Genomic DNA, 20556 nt, shown 5'->3' on the forward strand with positions numbered 1-20556 from the left:
CTTAAATTGATCATAATGTGATTTTCCTCAGGAGGATTAAACCATTTGCAAAAGTAATATGTTTGTAGAGTCTGATTTGTTGGCCTGGATATCTCTGCAGCACCAAGAAACATACTAAAAATGGCATTTTTAAACACATATGTAGCCTTAAACACATTTTGCTCTAGTCTTTTATGCACTTTTGATAACATTTCGCTTACTTGTGCAGCCCTGTATTCAATTTTGTCAGAAAGGCTTGAGTTTTTAAATTTAAAGTATCTGTTCGATGCACACAGAGTTGCATCGTGGGCCTGATCTGCAGTCTTTTAGTCGTTCACCAGATGGAGCTGAAAACACAAACAAAGCACCCTGCTGTAAACCAGTGACAACATTAAAGGGGCCCTACAATGGTCATACGTGTATTTTGTGCCTCTCCTGGGACATGTCTCCATGCTTTAATGTTCAAAAAGCTCTTATGTTCTCATACTGCCTGTGCTGCAGCTCCTCTTTCCACCCTCTGTCTGAAACCAGAGCCCAGTCTGCTCTGATTGGTTAGCTGGCCAGCTCTGTTATGATTGATCAACAATTTAGAGACGTCCCGCCCCTTAGCCTATCACGTACAATGTGTTGGAGCGCTAGCCAATAGAAGCTCCTGTGTTACATGATGATGTCACTACGTACAGGAAGTAAACAAGTGAGTCCAATGGAGGCATTTCGAGCTGGAGGGAAGACGGCAGACCATTTACATGCACAAAAACCTAGATAACACACTACAGGAAGAGGGAAAAGCCTAATAGTGCCCTATGAAGTTTTAAGCAAATCGAAACGACAGAAAGTGAAATGATAGCTTTTGTTTAAATTTTCTTATTCAGACATGTAATAAACAAGTTCACACATTTTCGAAAACAATTGAACATGGCAAAGCAAGACAAAAAAAATAATATCAACAGGTGACAACCAACATATTTTAAGTGTCAAATTTCGCCACAAACGGATAACAGGTGTGAGTCGGGACAGATCCCACAGGTCCACACAGCTAGTCCCAGCTAGTGCGTTGAACCCCTGAGACCTGCGACACATGAAACGATGCTAAACAAACTAAGAGACATAGCCTGTCCCACAATATACCGAGACCGTAATATCATCATGCCATGACAGTTCTCAGGATCTGTGCTAAACATGTCAAAAGTAAAGATCTGGACAACAACTCTGCTATGATGGATAATACAACCACATCAAAACATTGCAGTACAATATTTTTTTTAGAAATGTATCTGTGAAGTACTCTACAGGTTTCATAAGTTATCGTGTTGATCTATAGTTGTTCTGCTGAGGGGGGGGGGGTTTAGTATATTCCTAAAGCTCCCCCACTTTGCTACGTCAAAATGGAGGAAGCGTTTTTTTCTTAAGTCCATCACACCGCAGGCCGTCACATTAATTGTGCGTGTCCAGAAGTCAAAGCCCCATTTTTCGTTGTAGAAGCACCATGCTTTGTCCGAACTGGACCCACGCTGGGGGGGGGGGGGGGGCAAGCAGCATGAGCCCCCCCTCTGGTCGTCCACTGCGGCGCTGAGCAGGTGCAGCGGATATTTGAAAAAGGAGAATACCGGAGTCTTTTGCAGCCACAGTCCCTTAACTAAACATTTAGTCGACAACTGAACATTTTCTTTCCGTCTCTAAAACAAACTTGAAGACTTGAAATTAGAAATCCATTAAATCATGTTCTTACAATGTTAAGGAATTAAGACTCAGCTGCATTAAGTGATTTTTTTTTCTCCAGTAGCATGACACAGACAGATTGTAGCTGTTATGGCTAATACGTTAGCATGGTATTACCTTAACATAACATCCTCTTGGATTACCGTTTCTGGTGTAGCGCTACAATCAAACATATCATGATACAGGTGTGACAATTAAATACTGTTGTGTTATTAAAACCACAACTCTATGAGCAACAAACAAAACCTGAGTAAAAGAACATTTGAACTTTTTTTTAATGCAATCAAAACAGCGGGATCTGCGTTTGCATTTATCACAGTCCCTGCAACACCGCACATGAGCACTTCTACTAGTGCACTCTGAGCCACACTGCCTGCATGTAAACTATTAAATGAAGATCAATAGTGTTTCGGACGATACTCAAAGTGAGATTTTCTCACAGCCCTAATGTTTAGCCTACTTTTAGGTCAGGTTTGATCTGCACCTCTATCGTAGCTCATGTAGTGTCACCACAGTTTTACATTGCTGCACATGGATAGTGTGTGGTTTGTCTATATATGGACATCAAAACTATGAGATTAGCTAGAGAAATGCTAGCTAAAAAAATAATCACTTAATGCAGGTGTGCGGTTGTTTATATTCTGCACAAAATGAATGTCTGCAAACGTAGAATAACCAAACCCTGAAAGTATTTCTAACATGTGACGCAAGGGGCAGTGTAGACTACCGGTATTATCCTTTACTATCATGAACTGCACCTTTACCCGCACCATATAAAACAGGGCTTTAACCGTATACAGTCATAGCAAGCATTACCTGAACTAAACATCCCGCTCCGAACATTACCCAAAAGCACCAAATGGCACCCGGCAATGCTGCGTCAAAAAAGTCCCTCCGCAGCAGAGGCAGTCCACGAGTGAAGGCTGGGAGTAATGGCGAGCAGGAGCGAGGGTTTGCAGTGAGGTTGAAGGTTCAGCGTCGGGAGAGCGTTTATAGCGCGTCAGATTCCAGACAGAGCAACGTTCCACACGGAGGAGGGAGAGGTCACTCTGCCGGCCACTGAAGGTAAGGTCGGGGCTGCACATTTCAGAAAAAGGAAAGGGCAGGTGCATCGGAAGGAAAACCGCACAGGGTCCTTAAAGCTCGTCCAGATCTTTTATTCAGACAGGTCTCAGGTCAGTTCTGAGGGAGTTCTTCGTCAGAATAAAACTGTCTTAGTAAGTATTCTAGCAGACAGCGTGCGAGAACGTCTCCATTACACCGAATGTTCAGGAGAAAAAACGTCCAAGACGGAGCAAAGGTCTTCCATATTGCTTTTCTGAATGAGAGTCATTCAAACTCTCTAAATGTGTTTTGATCACAGTTCCTATATCTCCAAAAGAAGGTAATGTGCAGCTCTCCACCTTGCTCGCAGATGAGATGTGTGTGGAGGGCAGGGGGAGGTTTTTGAGGAGGGGGGAGGAGTGAGTGGGGAGGGTGGGGGGGGGGGGGGGGGGACTCAGTGGGACTCTCCGTTGACCGAGCTGCCCTCCCCTCTGGGCGAGGAAGAGCGGGAGAGCCCCTTCTCTGTGGCTTCTGAGCTGGAGCCGTTCTGGCTGTGGGGGTCGGCGGCGGACACGGTGCTGGCCGGCGGGGCCGAGGTGGACGTGGGCTTGGCCTTCTCCTTGAAGTCCGTGATGATGACCGTCAGGTCGCCGACCGTCACCTCCAGGTGCTGGGCGCTGCTGCGGTCGATGTTTTTTAACCTCGGCCTGGTGAGGGAGGGGAAAGGGACAATGAGAGCGAGATAGAGCTGCGACAGCATGTTCAAAGATATTGCTTTAAAGATCCGGCTTGAGGTTTTGTGTTAGTGACAGACAGCTAAGAGATGAAAAGCAGGCACTCTGTCCCTCATTGTAACCAACTGAGCACTGTGACGTGACAAATATGTAAATCAGGGTATCAATTAATCAGGTGCAGGGATGATGCTTGTACGCAGACCTGGGATTAGCATCGCACTGGTTTCTTAAACATAAAGCAACAGGATTTTCCAATGGATTTTTAAACATCCTGCCACCACACGTTTCTCATACTTACACAGGCAGGATAATGTTAACAAATAAACACTTCTTACGGTATACGATATATGAAGAGTAAATGTAATCACCAGAAGTAAAAAGCCAACAATAGGCTGAAAAACAACACTCATCTCTGGGCTCTGGGACTTGTTGATGCAACACAGCTTCATTTCTGGACCACATTAACCGCTAAATGGATTGTTTCGGAACATTTTCCATTGTTGTGCACTGCAAACTACTGAGGTTTAAATAGTCTTTGAAGGGTTGCACTTAAAAACCTGACATGCAGTTGATAGCAGCATTCCTAAATGAGGAAACCATTTATTCTCTGCATGCACAAACACAGTCTCCTGATGTGCAAACTCTCGACCCTCCCTATGCTGAGAATCTGCTTAAATCCCACAACCCATCAAGTTCACTTTGGACTTTAGAGGCCTGGATGAAGACGCCGATGTCTCTGCTCAGTTTGGGTACAGATTATCATGCATCCATATACAGTTTTAACGCCTAGGCTCAGATAGATGCAGCAATTTTTGTCACAGTCTAAAGCCAAGGACTGTTTCATTATTCCTGAGCCGATTATTGTGCAATCAACACTTACTTTATAATGAGTAAAATCAAATACTTGTTTATTGCCAGTTATTCCTCTTTGATTTAGCCGTGAGTGAAAGCACCTTGATCTTTTTGCAACACTCCAAAGAGCATCTATGAGACACAAATATGAAGTTTCATCCTGGTGTTCCCCGCCCTCTTCAGGTCTGCCTTTTGAAGCGCTTTATAAAATATGACATCCTCACTTCAGGTGGCAAAATTAAACACCATCCACAGCCTCTCCAGTTTATTCATGCATCACCCCCCCCCAACCCCGTGTCAGCTTGTTTACCTCATCTTCTTGTGACTGTTCTTCTTAAGCGCCGGCTCTCTGTCGCTCTTCTCCTTCTCTACCTTCTCCTTCTTTTCCTTTTTGGGCTGCGAGGGCAACACGAACTGCTGCGTTACCTGCTGCTGAGAGACGAGCTGGGAGACGGGACGAGGCTTCCTGATCCGGGGGGGGGGGGGGGGGGGGGAGGGAGAGAGACAGATTAATGAGAGGGAAAATCACATTGAGCACATGGTTCCAATGCGAGCGCAGCACCGTAATCAAGAGGAAATGATCACTGCCAGTGCCGGTTAGGATGGAGCTGCGGAAGCGTTCCTAACACCGGCAGCGAGTGGCACCGCACACCGAGAATAAACCCCCGACTCAGCCATCTGTGAGACGTGTACCTGCTCAGCCTTGTTCCAGCACTAAGAGGATAAACATGACGAGCTGAGTGAGGTTTCTGTGAATTGTGTAATTAATGAACTGTGCAGTACTCGCGTCACTTAGGAAAACACCGCTACGTTTAGAGCAATTATCAAACTTTCAACGTGGATATCTCAATTAATAGGAATACACCATAATATGTTTTGTCATATGTCAAAAAACAAAACGGAGAAACTTGCAACATCACATCAACATAATCATTTTAAGTGTGCAAATGAACCGTAAGTGTTATTAAAAAGGTCACACCCAGGGAGAAGTAATTTACCTGAAATGTGGAATGACCTGTTTCTCCTGCACTGCAGTTTGTGTATTTAGGTGTGTAAACAGCCATAAAGCGTGACACCTGCGGGTGCTTCTCGTTGCAAACCGTAGTATCTACTTCCTGGGCTTGATCCCTCTCTGGATTCCCACCTGCATTTGTCCTGAAGGATTTCCTAGATTTAGATTTCAGGTTACGTACAAAAAGCACGGTCATATTTTTGCTGCCTTGCTTCAAGAGTCATGTCCTATTGACGTTGATGCCCCTTCACACACAGAACGCTTAATTAAAAGCCAGATCCGATCATAGAAATCATTCAAACACCTAAATGTTCCTCCTCACAGGCACATCACCAGCCTCCATGAGTGCCTGCTGTCTCAAAATTGATGCATTATGTAACTGGTCTGGCAAGACTTAGCAAGCAAGAAGGCTGCGATCGTATTTCTGTGGCAGTGTGTGTGTGTGTGTGTGTGTGTGTGTTTGTGTTTTGGGGCTGGCAAGAGTCCTAGCTGAGAGGCAAGTGTTTTTAAAAGGCCATCTGTTGAGAGAGACTTCACTATCTAGTGCCTGATTTTGCACGGGCACACACACACACACACACACACACACACACACACACATGGACACGGCTGTATGTATGAACGCACCTATACTGCACCAAAAAGCCATAGTGGGGTAAACAAATCAGAAATGGCTACTCAAGGAAACTCATGCATGCTTTATAAATGCAACCAAACACCAACACACACTTTAAAGGACATGCAAGCGGCTGCACACACACACACACACACACACACACACACACACACACACACACACACACACACACACACACACACACACACACACACACACACACACACACACACACACACACACACACACACACACACACACACACACGGCAGTGAGGGCATGATGGGACTAACTCATCATCAGCTACTTGGTGTGCGATGCTGCTCATAAAACACACACTCTGTATTTAAGTATGTATACCAGGATAGTTTTTCTGCTAAACACCGCACAGTAAATCAGTCTTATTCACGTAACCTGCGTATGAACCCTTGGAAGAGCATTGCAATTACAAAACACTGGCCTCCAGGTGCTTCCTGAAAGAAATCCCCTTTTGCACTAATGTAATTATAAGGGTGACACACGGTACAGAGAGGAGTCATGCACTGGACTCGACGAAGAACATCCAGAAAAGGAGCTCGGAATAAGATGTCGCTATGGCCTTTTCCCTCATTTTCTACGAGGAGATGCATGAACCATGGCTGCTGGTCTGCCGTCTTGTTCTCAGGGCAAATCTGTTGTTTAACAGCTCTGGGATGACCTAAATTGGGGCAGAGCTTCAAAGAGTCTCTCCCAGATTTCTTTATTTATTTCTTTACAACATCACCCTCACAGAACATGCAGTGATGCTTACGAGGCTGGAGTGAAATGCAAATGGGTCTCTTGGCCTACATAAGCGTCTGATAGGGAGGAGATGTCGAGATCCTCTGTCTTGTCAGCACGACGCTACGGAACTGCTGACACCTTTTAAAACAAAAAAAAAAAGAGTACTGTTTAAAACCCTCTGTATCCAGCTCAAGTAATCTGCAGCAATCCGTGACAGCCTTTCATAGCGACACGGTGAAGAACTTCGTATTCAGCGAGGCTCGCACACAAAACGGCACTTGTCTGGACCATGCTGCCCTCAGGCCAAATGTTACCTCCCAACAATAAAAACAAGCAAACGTTTGTAACCTTTTGTGATGCATCCTTTCTGTTCAGGATATCAGCATGCACTTCCAGCTAGGATTACGGATGAATCGCTCCTGTCATTGCCCCATTAATGCGCCAAACGGGTGCTGTATGTTTTGCTTGATGCGCGATCAAGAGAGGAATGTCGCCTCGGGCTGATCACGCTCCTCTCTATTTAAAACTGAGACCGCCTGTGCCCGAGAGGCAATTATTTTGTACATTCTATCTTCTTCAAGTGCAACAATGAAGTAGATTTCCACTAATAGAGCCAGCTCAATAACCCTAGAGGTGAACGAGGAGAAAAGCTGATTTGACTGCGAGGCAGAGCGGCAAGCCTAAACAGAGCTGCCTCTGTTAACCCAATCAAACGGTTATTATCTTAGCACTTAGGCCTCCATCTGGAAGCGGAGTGTGTGTGTGTGCGTGTGTGTGTGTTGTTTGTTTGTGTGTGTCTATTGATTCCAACAGGAAATTCTAGGCCTAATGTAAGAGCCCTATTCTTTTGGACATTAATACGGCGTGTTGAAACTGTTGTTCCAATCAATATTTGCTCCACTTGTGCTTTATTCCACAGCAGCTAATGGAGATCCTCCCTGGGAAACAGGGCTTAAACACTCCGAATGCTTTTGTTCGTGAAAATATAATCACAATCTCTCTGTTTTGTATCTCTTTCAATTCAGCCAGGAGAACATCTTGGAGACTAAGCAGGCACTTGTGTTTAATGATGTTTCATTGCATGGGGAAATAGGAAAATGTCACAATGGTATCCACAGCTTACTATATCATCCTGAATCTCATCAACATGTGTTTTAAAGGGTACTAAAGTGGACTGGAATCAATTTACCTTAAAATCTAGATATTTTTTTAATCAAAAACAAACAAATATTAATAAAAGTTAATTCAAAAAAGGATACGGTTTTCCTGCATCTACAAAAAAGATCAAAATTGTGGTAGTCTATTCTACGTGCATGATCATTTCGGGCTCTACTTTTCACTTGCTAGAGCAACACAGCAGTCAAAACTCACCACGGTCAAATTATTACCAATGTTTTTTTTTTTAAGTCGCACCCCAATATCGTCCAATCCCTTTTAACGCATTTAGTTATAGTTTACTCAGCTCACGTTTCGTTGCTTCAGATCATTCTAAAATGTTCAAAGCGTGACTGCAAGACACTATCACAATTACATCGAAAACACAATTTGGACACACCCTAAAATACCGACATTAGAATAAAGTAGTGTGGCGCTGCAGAGATACGCCTGGCAACGCGTATTGTGTATTGTATTAATATATTATATTTTATGGACTTGTTTGGTACAGATCTCATTTAAAAGTCATAACATCATAATTCTTAAATAAATGTTTCAACAACAAGAAAGAAAAACGATCATTTGCTCCAATTCCGTGAATCATATCGAAACTGCAATATCAGTCCTTTTTCTAAATCGTCCTGCCTTACAAACACTCCCCCATACTCCGACAGAAGGAGCATGATTTAGCTTTTTAGCCACAAGCTAAAGACACACTCTGGAAAGTACAAACGCTGCTCCTCATCCTGCACGCATTTCACTGACGGGGAAACTCTGGCTGACCCTTTTGCAAACACACCGTCCAACGCTATCTCTCTCCCTCCCCTGTTCCCCCCCCCCCACGCTGACCTCGCACTCCTCCACCTAAAGGCTTGAGGAAACAGCGCTGCCAGGAAACATCTCCTCGAGTCCTGATTTGGTCACACAACAAAGTTATTATGACTCACGGCCACAGCGGACAAACAGGTCATCAACACCACAGAGACTCGGTACAGAGGGGGTGGGGGGGGGGTGGTGGAGTGTAGTGTGTGTGAGCCAGAATCTGTTTATAGACCTATCATAATAACTTGCCTAAAGTGACTCGAAGTGCTCTGTTCTACTTATCCCTGCTGTTGTCCTGGGGTCAAAAGTGACTCGCTTTTGTTAATATTATTCAAATGAATCCTGACTAAACTTAAGCGGCTAATAATCCACCCAGATACGTTTCTCTGATCTTACCTCCAGTCAAAGTAATTCACGTTTTTCGCCCTAAAAAAACAAGGATTCATTTAGTGTAAATAAGGGATATTGACATCATGTTATGTTTGCTTCACTCCCACTAAGTGTTGCATCATTCATTATTATGTGCCCAGGCTGTCCTCCTCTGTAGAGCAGATGGATAACAATAAAGATGGTCTTAAAAGCATTATTGGACACAATATTTTGTATAATACGTCCATGTGTGCTCTTTTTTAACATTTGAATTTGTTTCATTGTGTTTGTTTACTCCAATATACAAAGGGAAATCGCCAATTAACCAAATTCTGATTTTAAACAGTAAACTGCTTTTTTTCAGCTGATTATTTGTCAGATAATCCAATGAGTTTTAACTATACCTTCAGTTTATCTGACGCAATTAAAAATCTACATATATATAGATGGATGGTTTTCACTACATGTTGAAGATTGGTATTGTGGCCTTTCAATGGTCACTTGGAAATCAGAACTGCATCTTTTCCCTGACGTACACATTTTGTATATGACCCACTTTTCCACACGGACCATGGTTGAACCTTTCAGTGAGAACTACTTTTTTTTAATAACCAAACTACGACTACCAACGTCTTTAATCCCACACTTTGAAAAGGAAAGGAACCATTGCAGTTTGGGGTCTATCCAATCCAAAAAACTGTTCATGTGAGGTGTACTGCTGTAGCTGTAATACTAAAAACTAGTGTTTGGCTCAGAAATGTGGGTCAGTTACAGGGGAAGCGCATTAAGTTAGGATTTATACTGCAGTCTAACTATTAGCAGTGATAGTATAAAGCTCTCATGGATGTTTTGAGACCTGACAGGGCACTTCAGTCCGAAATATTTACAGTTTAAAAATGTTAACTGGTTCCATCCTAGAGCTGGTTGGTTAATGAAAGTGTAAGATCAGTAAGGATTTGGGCTTTAAAATAATAAATAAAGCACAACATGCTGCATTTGTGTTGTAAATCCAGCACAACCTTTTCCTTTACAGTTATACTTGTATGAAATTAGAGGTTAAAAATGTCCCCAAAAGTCTTTCAATAAATCTTAACTCTTATGTTCTCTTTCAGAATGCTTGTTTTAACAAAAGCCAGTTGATCCAAAAGACAGCCCATGTCTGAATCCTGCAGAACTGCATGCTCACATTAGTGGAGAACACGGTGTGATGGGCAAACATCCCACCGGACAGCTGATGGGCGGTGAGTAAGCTCAGGAGTACGCTTCTCTAAACAAATCTCATCCCCCTGTTCAGCGATGACTCTACGAGCGTTGTGAAACAGCTTCTTTTTTATGCGCTGTTAAAGGTTTAGGTGTGGGTCCGGCTTTCATCAGCGGGTCGTAGACTGATCCTGGGAGCTCCTCCAACCCCATGATTAATGTCCCTCCTTGCCTGTACATGCTATCACCATACGTGTGTGTGTGAGAGACAGATGGCTCTCCACTTCCTGTGGTTTATGACACCTTGTGCAGCCCACTAGCCACACTATAGCACATTCTCCTCTCTCTCTCTCTCTCTCTCACACACACACACACACAGAGCAGTGTGTGATGCATCAGTGTCAGCGCAGTAATTACAGGCTTATCACGTAGCTATAATCTTGAGCCATAGTGACGTGATAACAGCCCGCTTCATTGTCCCTGGTGCACTCTCAGTGTGTGTGTGCTGTGACGGAGAGGACTTTTATGAGCATCTAATCATTTAGGTAGGGCGATCAAACATTGATTGGTGATACAAGTGTGTTGAATTATTCATTTTACTAACAGTTATTCATATACATAACACACCCTGTCACTGTTAGTCGAAAATACGGCTCATAAAATCATTTTTCTGCAATCTACTCTAGACTCAGGACTAAATAAGAATGCTAAATAGTTTTTTTTAACTATCATTTGAAATATAAACTTACCAAAACAAACCCAGCATTTTTACTCGTGGGCTTAAGGGAATGAAAACACACGACGGCTCTGAGGTGTGAGTCAATGTTTGGCTCTCTGCACGCTTTATGTAATCGGTTTGGGTAAATTAACAGTGACATTAACACGGCAGCTAAATGGCGGCACATTTCGGTCGCGTCCGATAAATTAGCTTTCTCCTCCCACACATATTACCAGCCAAACAACCAGATACTGCTGAGATTTAAAAGGATTTCTGACCCTGTAAAAGGTTTTAACGGAGGAAGTTAAATGTATAAGCATAATTGATATGGTAGGAAGGGGTTATATAGCCAAAAGGAAACTGCTTTTCTCTGAGTATATGCAGCATGTGTGCACAGGCAGTGGAACGATATGGAAATATAGCTGGTTCACACTGTGCATTTAAAACAGATTCATCTTCCTCCAGGCAGCATTTTAATGTATGAACATATTAGTATTCCCTGGGACACAACTCTACCAATGTACCCTCTTTGAGATAATAAACAGATAGAAAGAGATGATTCATGCTTTTCCTTTTTGCAACAGAACATTTGTATTAATCAGATGGCTCCGGCAGGCTGATCAGTATCTCACATTAGGCATCTCCTGCAGCCAATCCCTGACTGGCTCTCTAAAGATCATGCACATTTTTGGAAATGGAAACAAGTCATCACAGATATATGCATCAGAATCAGTGGTTTTATTTTTTTAAAAGTGATCAACCACTGTCTTCTTCTGGTAACAGGGCTACATTTTCCAGGCTCAACAATAAAGATTGTCTTTGTTATACTCTTTGATAAATGTAGTACTGTTGGGTTTCTGCCTGTTCACAAGATATTACCTTCGGACCTGCTCTATTTTTGACCTTTTGTTTTGACTAAAGTTGAAAAATGAAGGACATATTTTTTGATAACAGAGTCTTTGGTATTTTTTTACTTTCTGCAAATGCTGTATTCCTGCACCAAATAGTCTGAACTACATTATCTCCTAAGGCTGGGATGCAACTGCCAATAATTTTCTCCATTAATTTGGTGTAAAAAATGGGGAGTAATGTGCATACCAGATAGTAAAAGTCCAAGATGACTATGTTCAGATCTGGTTTCATGAGTCCAGATGAGATATTCGGTTTAATTTGTTATAAAACCGAGAAAAGCATCCCATTTCCTGAAAACTGCATTTTTAGATATGAAGGACTACTTGAACTGTTAACCGAGCAAAAAGTGTGCATCAACAACTGAGCCAATTGCGCAATCACGGCCCTCTTTTCAGTGTGTGCGCAGTGCATGTGAACTGCGAGGGCGAGCTGTGCGGAGGATGATAAAACAACATCTAAAGCAGACAGATGCTGACAGTTTGCCAGCCAGCCAGAATGGCTTGTGCTTGTTTAGGTGGAGCTGACGAAACGTGCACATCAGTCAATCTGTCACCGAGAGACGCCCTAGGTTGAGTTCAGCTCGTGTAGAGAGAGCGAGAGAGAAAGGCAGGCAGAAAGAGAGACCAAACAGGAATATATGAGAGAAAGGAGGAGAGGTGGGGAGCCGAAAGGCAGAGGGAGAACTAATCCGAACACGATCGCGCTCACTGTCCTGACCCTTAGAAATATAATGCTGCGGAACAAGCTGCTGAACGCAGAGCAGGCACACACCGAGTGTTTCCCTGGCGGGCCCGGCTTGTCAGGGCTCAGCTCAGTGAACAGATGCAGGTGGTGCAGGCTAGACACAGGAGAAGGTCACACACGGCGCTCTATTACACCAGGCTGTTAAACTCAAACCTAAACACCCGTGCTCGGCCAAATACTACTGTCTGTCGGCACCACTTCACATGACATTTTCAGCTCATTCCGGCTCTTCCAAACGCCAGACGGGAGCATTAACTCTGACATATGCCTCATCTTTGTCTTTAACCATTAAGATGACACTCTAATCCGGGACAAGTCCTATAATGGGTGCACTGGGAGGTCTCAAGGACGCTCTGCCTGGTGTGTTTCAGCTGATCAGACTTGCGACCTAGCACCTATCAAACAGCTTCCTTTATCGGCCGCTGAACTGTGACTTTCATCTTTATCGTTTTTGGTTTTCAAAGAGGAACAGGATGAAAGATGAAATGTCTCTCCCACGTTTTCTCAGAAAAGGTAATGAGGCTGCATGATCCCAAAGCTCCCCTTGGATGGCTTTAATTAAAAGCTCTTCACTTGCTGCAGGAAAAACAACATCTTTTTCCATATTAATTCATCTGCTGCACAAATGTTTGCATCACATTTGCAGCCAGACTGCATTCCCTAACACAAAAGTACAAGTAGATGCAAGTCTCATCACATTCGACTCCCTGGAAAAGTTTCCGAGCCGTTGACAGAATAAGCGTGACGTTGGCCGGTTCCCCTTTTTTGCCAATCTCCGTCTCTCCTACATTTCACTCGCCCTTTTTTTCCCCCGATAAGCGAGTCCAATCCTGCTGATGTATGCCTGTCTTCACTGCTCTCAATCAGCTGCCAGCTTCCAGTCCCCGCAGTAGATCATCTCTCCACATCAGAGGAATTTAGGCAGCGGGATCTGCTCAGCCTCACCTTCATAAAACATTTATCTCTTGACGGCTATCTACATGCTCTTCCCCCCTGAAATACACTCTGCCTTGGAATGAACTCGCTGATCCCGTCAGAAAAAGTGTTTCTCTCCCATCTATGACAAGTTGATTTAACTTCCACAGAGCTATCACTGGCTGTCAAACCTGCGACCTTCAGGCGACGGGGCTCACCAGCGGACGCTCCATGTCCCTGTCGAGGAATAATTCATTGCTCCGCAGTAATAGCTCAGTCACGCTTGTTTAGTAACCAGCGAGGGAATTGGTCCTGTCCTACATTTATATTCTGCACGTGCCATGCCCTTTACCACCTTTGGCTTGCTTGCAGTGAAATCCGCTTGTCTGTTGTGTTCGGGTCATTAACAGCTGCGACCACCTGTGTGGCCATTTTGCTGCAGGATTAGGGCCTTCTGGGAACAAAACAAGACAAACTACAGCGTTTCTGCGGCAATGCAGTTGGGAAAGCATTTAGATATGACCTCCTCGTGGACGCCTTTCTGAATCTGTCAGCTGTGAAGCGTGGAATTCTATGTCCTCTGTGTCCTTGCCAACTTCCCCCCAAAAATACCCAGATGGGGAAGACAAAGGGTGTCACAGCTTTGGTGACGTGAGGACTCAGACAGGTTCTTGGCAAAGCTGCAGGCCGTTGTTTTTTCAGTCCCTGGAGTGTCCTTAACAATCAACGCTCTACAGCAATAAGCTGGACTCCTATGGTAACAGTGTGTGTGTGTCTCGCTAAATCGCTTTGTTTGCACGAGCGGCACCCGTGCACTTATGTGTGCGATCAAGGGTGCGCGTATTAGGAAATGTGCTTGTTTGTGTTCCAATACGCATGCAGTCATGGGTAAAATTTGCATGTCGAGTGCATCTGTATGTGAATGTGTGTGTGTGTGTGTGTGTGTGTGTGTCTCTGATGACAGCGGGCTGATTAAGCTGTTGCATAGTAATGAGCTATGGATGTCTGTCTGGCAGCTGCTCTCACCACCTCCTTTCACAACTCACCCTCCCACACACACATTTTGTGCACACAGAGGCGTAGAAGTGCATGCAACGACACGAGAAAATACCCCACTTATGAAAAGGCATCAAAGCCCACAACTGCACTGATGTGTTCTTGTTGTAGTTAAATGATTGGGAAAGTTGTGCTAATGCAGGATGATACATTGGAGTGGGAGCTCATGTAACACACACTGTTTCCCAGAGCTACACTTCCTCTCCTTCACCCTTTGTTGCTGCGTTCTCATCCTGATGAGCCACTCAGGGATAACAGTCATTTCCTGCCTCGAATCACTGAAGTCAGAAGCCCTGGAACACAGTGTGTGTGTGTGTGTGTGTGTGTGTGTGTGTGTGTGTGTGTGTGTGTACCTACATGCTGTGTATTTGTACGTTGGAGTACCTGAGTGTGTGTCTGTTTGTGTTCCACCCTCGTCTGTTAGAAATATCTCCGGGGCAACAAGATGGATGTGTGTTTGTGTGTGTTTGTGTGTGTGCAGTGAGCCATCTATTTCCCTCATTTAATGGAGGTCAGTGTGTGTGAACACCCGGGCTGGAACATGGACACTAATGCACTGCTTATAGTAGCTGCCCCTGTTTCAGTGTTAGTCGAATAAAATCGCAAAATATTTTTTTCCTACTGGTTTATTTTTAAGAACTGGAGAACACGTGATTTTCGGTGGTGTTTCTTTCTGGCAAAAACAGATCTGTCACATCACATAAACTAATCATTACTCGACGAAATCGTATTGAGTATTAGGCCACTAAGAATGTCATTGGTAGAGGAAAACCCCAGCTCCAAGGAAAAGTAGAGTTTAAGGAAAACACGGATTCAGTAGTTCTTATTTAAAATATACAGAAATTATTGAAATGATTGTGGTTGATACACACTTACTTTTTTTGGTCAACCGTTCATGCTTTTCATGTCTAAAAATGCTCAAAATGTTGGTCATGTGACGCTTTTCTCTGTTTAAAAACGAATTAAACTGAATATCTTTGGGTTTTGGACTTATGACACAAGATATTTGGATGTGAATTTCACCAACTGAATGGAGGAAATACTCGGTAGTACAGCCCAGCCTTTAAAATATCTAGTATCAAGTATACATCACCTAAATAATACTAGTAAAATACAAGAGAACAACTGGCCTACAGCATGTTTGTTTACTACCTGACCTGTAAATAGAACAGTAACAGTGGGAAGGTTGTCATTTGTTGAATTAACGTTAACTATATCCACTTACAAATGCACACATTGGTAACAGGATAAAGGGGTGGTAGTGAGATTATTCCTCATTGTGTTAGTGGGGGCTGACTCCCAGGGGACCTCCCCCCCCCTCCTCCTCCTCCTCCTCCTCCTCCTCCAGTTTGGGAAGCCGCCATTGAAAGAGATAATGTATATGAATCCTTACCTTGTTGACGTCCCCTTCCTGACATCACACATCATGCACTTAAAAGCCTCTGCCGTGTTCTTGTACGTGCACACGCTGCAGTCCCAAAACCCCTCGTCGGAGGAGGGCTTCGGTTGACGCTTCGGCCTTTAAAAAAGAAAAAATGTACACACAAAATTAAAAAAAAATAACCGAAGAGAGGTGGTGGTGTTGCGCGGAGACAAGAGTGAGTTCGACTCGAACGCACGAAACGTAGCAAACATCTGTGTAAACCTACAGGATTTAGGAAATCATCTGCACACACACACACACACACACACACACAAGCAGAGAGAGAGAAAAGAGAGAGAGAGAGCGAGAGAGAGAGAGACCGTGGAGAAAACCCATTTTTTTCCGTGTCCGCTCCCCTCTCCTAGCTTGAATATTTAGCCCGTATTAACTCGGTATTTACCTTGTGGGACTCCTCTTGTCGCCCATGCCAGACCAGGGTTTCTGTGGAGTTGCTGAGACGAGCTCAAGTCGTTTTATTTCCGATTATTTTAGCAAAGAAAGCGATGCGCCCGTGCCGCTCGGCTTCCAGCTGTCGTGGAAACTCCGCTTGGGAGAGGGTCACGTGATTCGCCCCGGCCAATCGGAGGTAGGGTTACTTCCCGAGGCTGACATTCCTCTTGATGAATCTATGCCGCATTCACTTACCCGCTTGTAGGGTCGTACTTCTGTGAAACGGGGGGTGTTAAAAATCCATATTATGGAGTTTATTATGACTAACATGACCCGTTTAGACGCCGTTTGAAAGCTGATTATGAAATACAGCAATATGTTCACCTGAAATCGGGAAAGAGTTGAAGCATTTTAGTTATTTCTTTAAAAATAATATTTTTATTTCATGTAGGAACATTATTGTGCAGTAATTGGCGTCATTACATGTCAGGATACCACATGCAGGTGCAATTACGAGCACATCTATTCAACGGCTATTGTTTTTTTTATTTGCAGCAGTTATCTCTTTATCCACACTCCTTGTCTGGAGATCTTTAATTTCCGACAACACGTAAATACAACAAAAGCTATAGTCGCACTCGCTCATCTGTTAACCGTTTAGATCATCTCACTGTACAGGGATTCCTCTCTCATCCCTGTATTTTCTCATTTGACTCTCAGACTGCAGACATTCCGCAGGATTTTAGATCATTTGCATTAAACAGCGGGAAATACCTCTCCTAATTTACGTGCTGACGCAAGCAGGAATCAAAGGACACATTTCCAAACGCATGCTGGTTTTCTAATGGGCCTGGGAAAAAGACCATAGCCTGGGGTTCCTGAACCTTTCATGTAAAGAAATTTTGATTTTAGAGAAAGAACACTGCTGTATTTTCAGCTTTTGCAATAATTGCTATTTACACACATAGTCTAAATCACTATAAGTATATCCGTATTACTCATTCAGAAAATACTCATTGGACCCACCCTCACTTTTGGAAACATGTTATTAAATATAAATAAATGAAATGAATACAATTTGGTAATATTTGTTTCCTTTTTCCATTCTCATTATTTGTTTAACACCGGAACAACAACAACAACAACCCATTTGGTGTAAGATTTTATTGACTGACATACAAAAAAAAAAGTACTACAATGATTTCATTTTATTTACAAGAAGTAAAAAAACAAAAACAAATTGTATCCGTGAAAAGGATGCATCTCCCATATAATACAATACAACTTACAAAAATAAAGGAATATTTAACAAACGGCTTATGTCTAAATCCTGTATCATCAGTCACTAAGCTCCTCCTCGTCACTGAAGTACGCGCTCTTTTTGATCCTTGGTTTCTTGGAGTCTGAGGATGTTGAAGCGTGAGCATTTTCCTCTTGGGACAAACGCACTCGCTTCTTTTGCGTCTCCTCTTCGTGCTCGATACGGGCTTGCTGAGGGGACAAACGGGTTGAAAAGCGAAGATAACACTGCTAAAAGATCATAACTATAGTCTCATTGTATGGTGCATTTAAGTCAAGATGTCTATTGGAATTCTATCCCTGCACGCTTACCTGAAAAGCTATGGCTTGGCTCAGACTGTCCAAGGTTGGGTCCTCTCCCTCTTCTTCACTTTCTTCCTCTTCTTCCTCACTTTAACGGAAAAGGAAAAATGTAGGAATTACAAAAAGGAAATAATCTAGTATCTCACAACATCAGCAAAAAAACACGTACACATGCTCAGGTTGTTCGGCCTTATTCTTCTTTTTCTTCTCTTTCTTCTTCGGAGGTTCCCTTTCTCCCAGGATGTTTTTGGGGCATGCGTAGCTCATGTGACCCGTTTCCTGAAAGAAATCACAATCACTACACATTCTCTGAGATAGTTTTCTACACATTCAGAGAAGACTACAAGCAATTCAATGAAATGTGAAGACATGGCATGAAAAAAATAAGCACTGACCCCACATTCGTAACATTTAGTCTTGTCCGTGTAGTTGCGTCTTTTTATGAACTCAGTTGCTCGTCCATTGTCTACGGCAATGCTGGCTTTCACTGTTCTGCCAAACAACTGGGAGACAAACATATGTGTAACTATATCAAGTTTATATCTGTTATTCATCAAAACATCACTGATTGGGAGACTGCAGTGTGTGCTCAGTGACACACAGTATGTGAACACAAATGGTCTTAATATGACTTCCTGCAAAAAAAGACACGGGAAAGGTTTTAATTGATGTTGAATACGAGTGTGCATCCTGTCAGTTAGAAGAAGATAGTATTGTTCTATCAGTGTATTTAATCTGTAATGCTTTGGTCCGACAGTATTCAAAAGAAAGAAATTGACAATCAATACAACTTCAGGTTGAAGAGATGTTTTATATTTTTTGAAAGGGGATGGAATCCATAAATATATTATTTTTTCTCTACTGTTTATTTTATTTATGGTAAGATTTAACTTTCATAAAAAGAGGTGTTCTGTCTCCAAATCACATTTTGGACCCTATTACCAAGAACTACAGCAAAATGGCACCACTATTTAAAAAAAATAGAAATAAGAAAGCAACCAACACAAACTGCATATTTGAACAATACTAATATTTTTGTTGTACTTTGATTCTGTACCTTATTTGTATTTGTATCATTTATATTCTTAAATAAATAAGATTGAAAAATGTAATATGACAGACTCACCTGTTTGTTGTTCACTGCTTTTGCACAGCTATGAGCTGATTCTCTGTCCAGGAAGAGAACGAACGCCACCCCTTTACTCAGGCGAGTCTCTTTATCTTTAACGATTGTAACCCTGAAATAAGCATGACAGTTATTAATACCTATCGTATGATAATAATGATGCAGGCTGGCTTCTTCAGAGATCAGTACAGTCTTTAAACCCAAATTAAGAATTCAAAACTGCTGTTTTGGTGTAGGTTGTTATGTCAAAGCCATACTTACTTTACAACTTTTCCATATTTGGTGAAAAGCTGAAATGAAACAAAGCAATCTGTTTCAATATTGAGGTTTCTTGCATTCAGATACAACGGTTGGTATTTCACTCATTGTTGTTGCCAAACAAAAGCATCCTTCACATTATTTGAAAAAATGTCCCAGTTTGGGATAAATAAAGTATTTCTGATTCTGATTCTGATTTCCTAGCACTGATGAACTTGTGTAGGATCTTACCTTGTGCAGGTCGTTGTTTGTAAGAGAGAATGGCAGGTTTGACACATACACAGTGCTTCTGCTCGGTGCCAACCCCCCGCTCATACTGGATGCATACAACACACTGGGAGAGAAAAAGATCACATAGTTTGCTTCATAGTTAGTCCAGGTTCTCCCTCTCCATAAGCATGAACAATCTGCACATACTGTACCAGCATATTGCAGCCTAACACTTAGTTTCAAGTTACTGTACACAATGTTAGTTGTACAGTAGCTTGGTACATTAGAGAGTATTCTAATGTATTCTGTATATTTTACAATGTTTGAAAATAGGTATTTTTGACTGATAATTGTAATGTTTATCTTTAGATAGATAGATAGTTACAGAGGCTTAGGCATTACATACATATATTTACTCAAGACTGTTCTATACAAGGCCAATATACTAGCGCAACAGAAATACATGATAGTATATCAAAATACAGTAGTGTAAAGCAGCAAAATGTGCACGTCGCGTTTCACATTTAAAATTAAGTGCAAGCAGAGGAGTACAAATGACTTACCAAAACAGTCTCCACCGTATGATAACAATCTAAAAATGATAGTGTTTTAAAAAGAAGTAGAATGATATATATAAAAGTCTGAAGCTAATGTTGAGCAAAAAGAAACAGAAGCTTTCTTCCTCCTGTCTTTACGGTGTTTTGGCGGCTGAGCACCAGCGTTAACGGTGCATTAGCGCCACCTAGTGTATTGGAGTGTGGCGCAGAAATATCTACTCCCCCAAAAATGTCTCAAATAATATAATAGTCGCCCTGGTCAAATGTCTGATATTTAATTGAAATATGCTGCATTTGGTGCATACATAGACACAGTTAAAGAAGATAAATTGTATGAAAAGAACCATGAAATAAAACATTTCTCGTTCGTTAACAGGACTG

At 42.5% G+C, this 20556-nt stretch overlaps 2 protein-coding genes across 2 annotated transcripts; both read right to left on the reverse strand.

The window, feature by feature from the left end:
* Nucleotides 1–815: 815 nt before the first annotated feature.
* On the reverse strand, nucleotides 816–16610 carry yaf2 (YY1 associated factor 2). The gene is made up of 4 exons (XM_063906014.1): nucleotides 16433–16610; nucleotides 16003–16128; nucleotides 4639–4794; nucleotides 816–3449 (listed from the first exon to the last, which is right to left on the reverse strand). The coding sequence occupies exons 1-4, from the start codon at nucleotides 16456–16458 to the stop codon at nucleotides 3197–3199; spliced, it is 561 nt and encodes a 186-aa protein (XP_063762084.1). The 5' UTR covers nucleotides 16459–16610; the 3' UTR covers nucleotides 816–3196.
* A 961-nt stretch (nucleotides 16611–17571) lies between these two features.
* zcrb1 (zinc finger CCHC-type and RNA binding motif 1) lies at nucleotides 17572–20358 on the reverse strand. The gene is made up of 8 exons (XM_063905890.1): nucleotides 20182–20358; nucleotides 19640–19742; nucleotides 19412–19440; nucleotides 19151–19262; nucleotides 18420–18527; nucleotides 18194–18303; nucleotides 18034–18112; nucleotides 17572–17913 (listed from the first exon to the last, which is right to left on the reverse strand). The coding sequence occupies exons 2-8, from the start codon at nucleotides 19721–19723 to the stop codon at nucleotides 17761–17763; spliced, it is 675 nt and encodes a 224-aa protein (XP_063761960.1). The 5' UTR covers nucleotides 19724–19742; nucleotides 20182–20358; the 3' UTR covers nucleotides 17572–17760.
* Between the last annotated feature and the right edge of the window lie 198 nt (nucleotides 20359–20556).

Source organism: Eleginops maclovinus, chromosome 17 (assembly GCF_036324505.1).
Source record: "Eleginops maclovinus isolate JMC-PN-2008 ecotype Puerto Natales chromosome 17, JC_Emac_rtc_rv5, whole genome shotgun sequence".
Taxonomy (NCBI): Eukaryota; Metazoa; Chordata; class Actinopteri; order Perciformes; family Eleginopidae; genus Eleginops; species Eleginops maclovinus.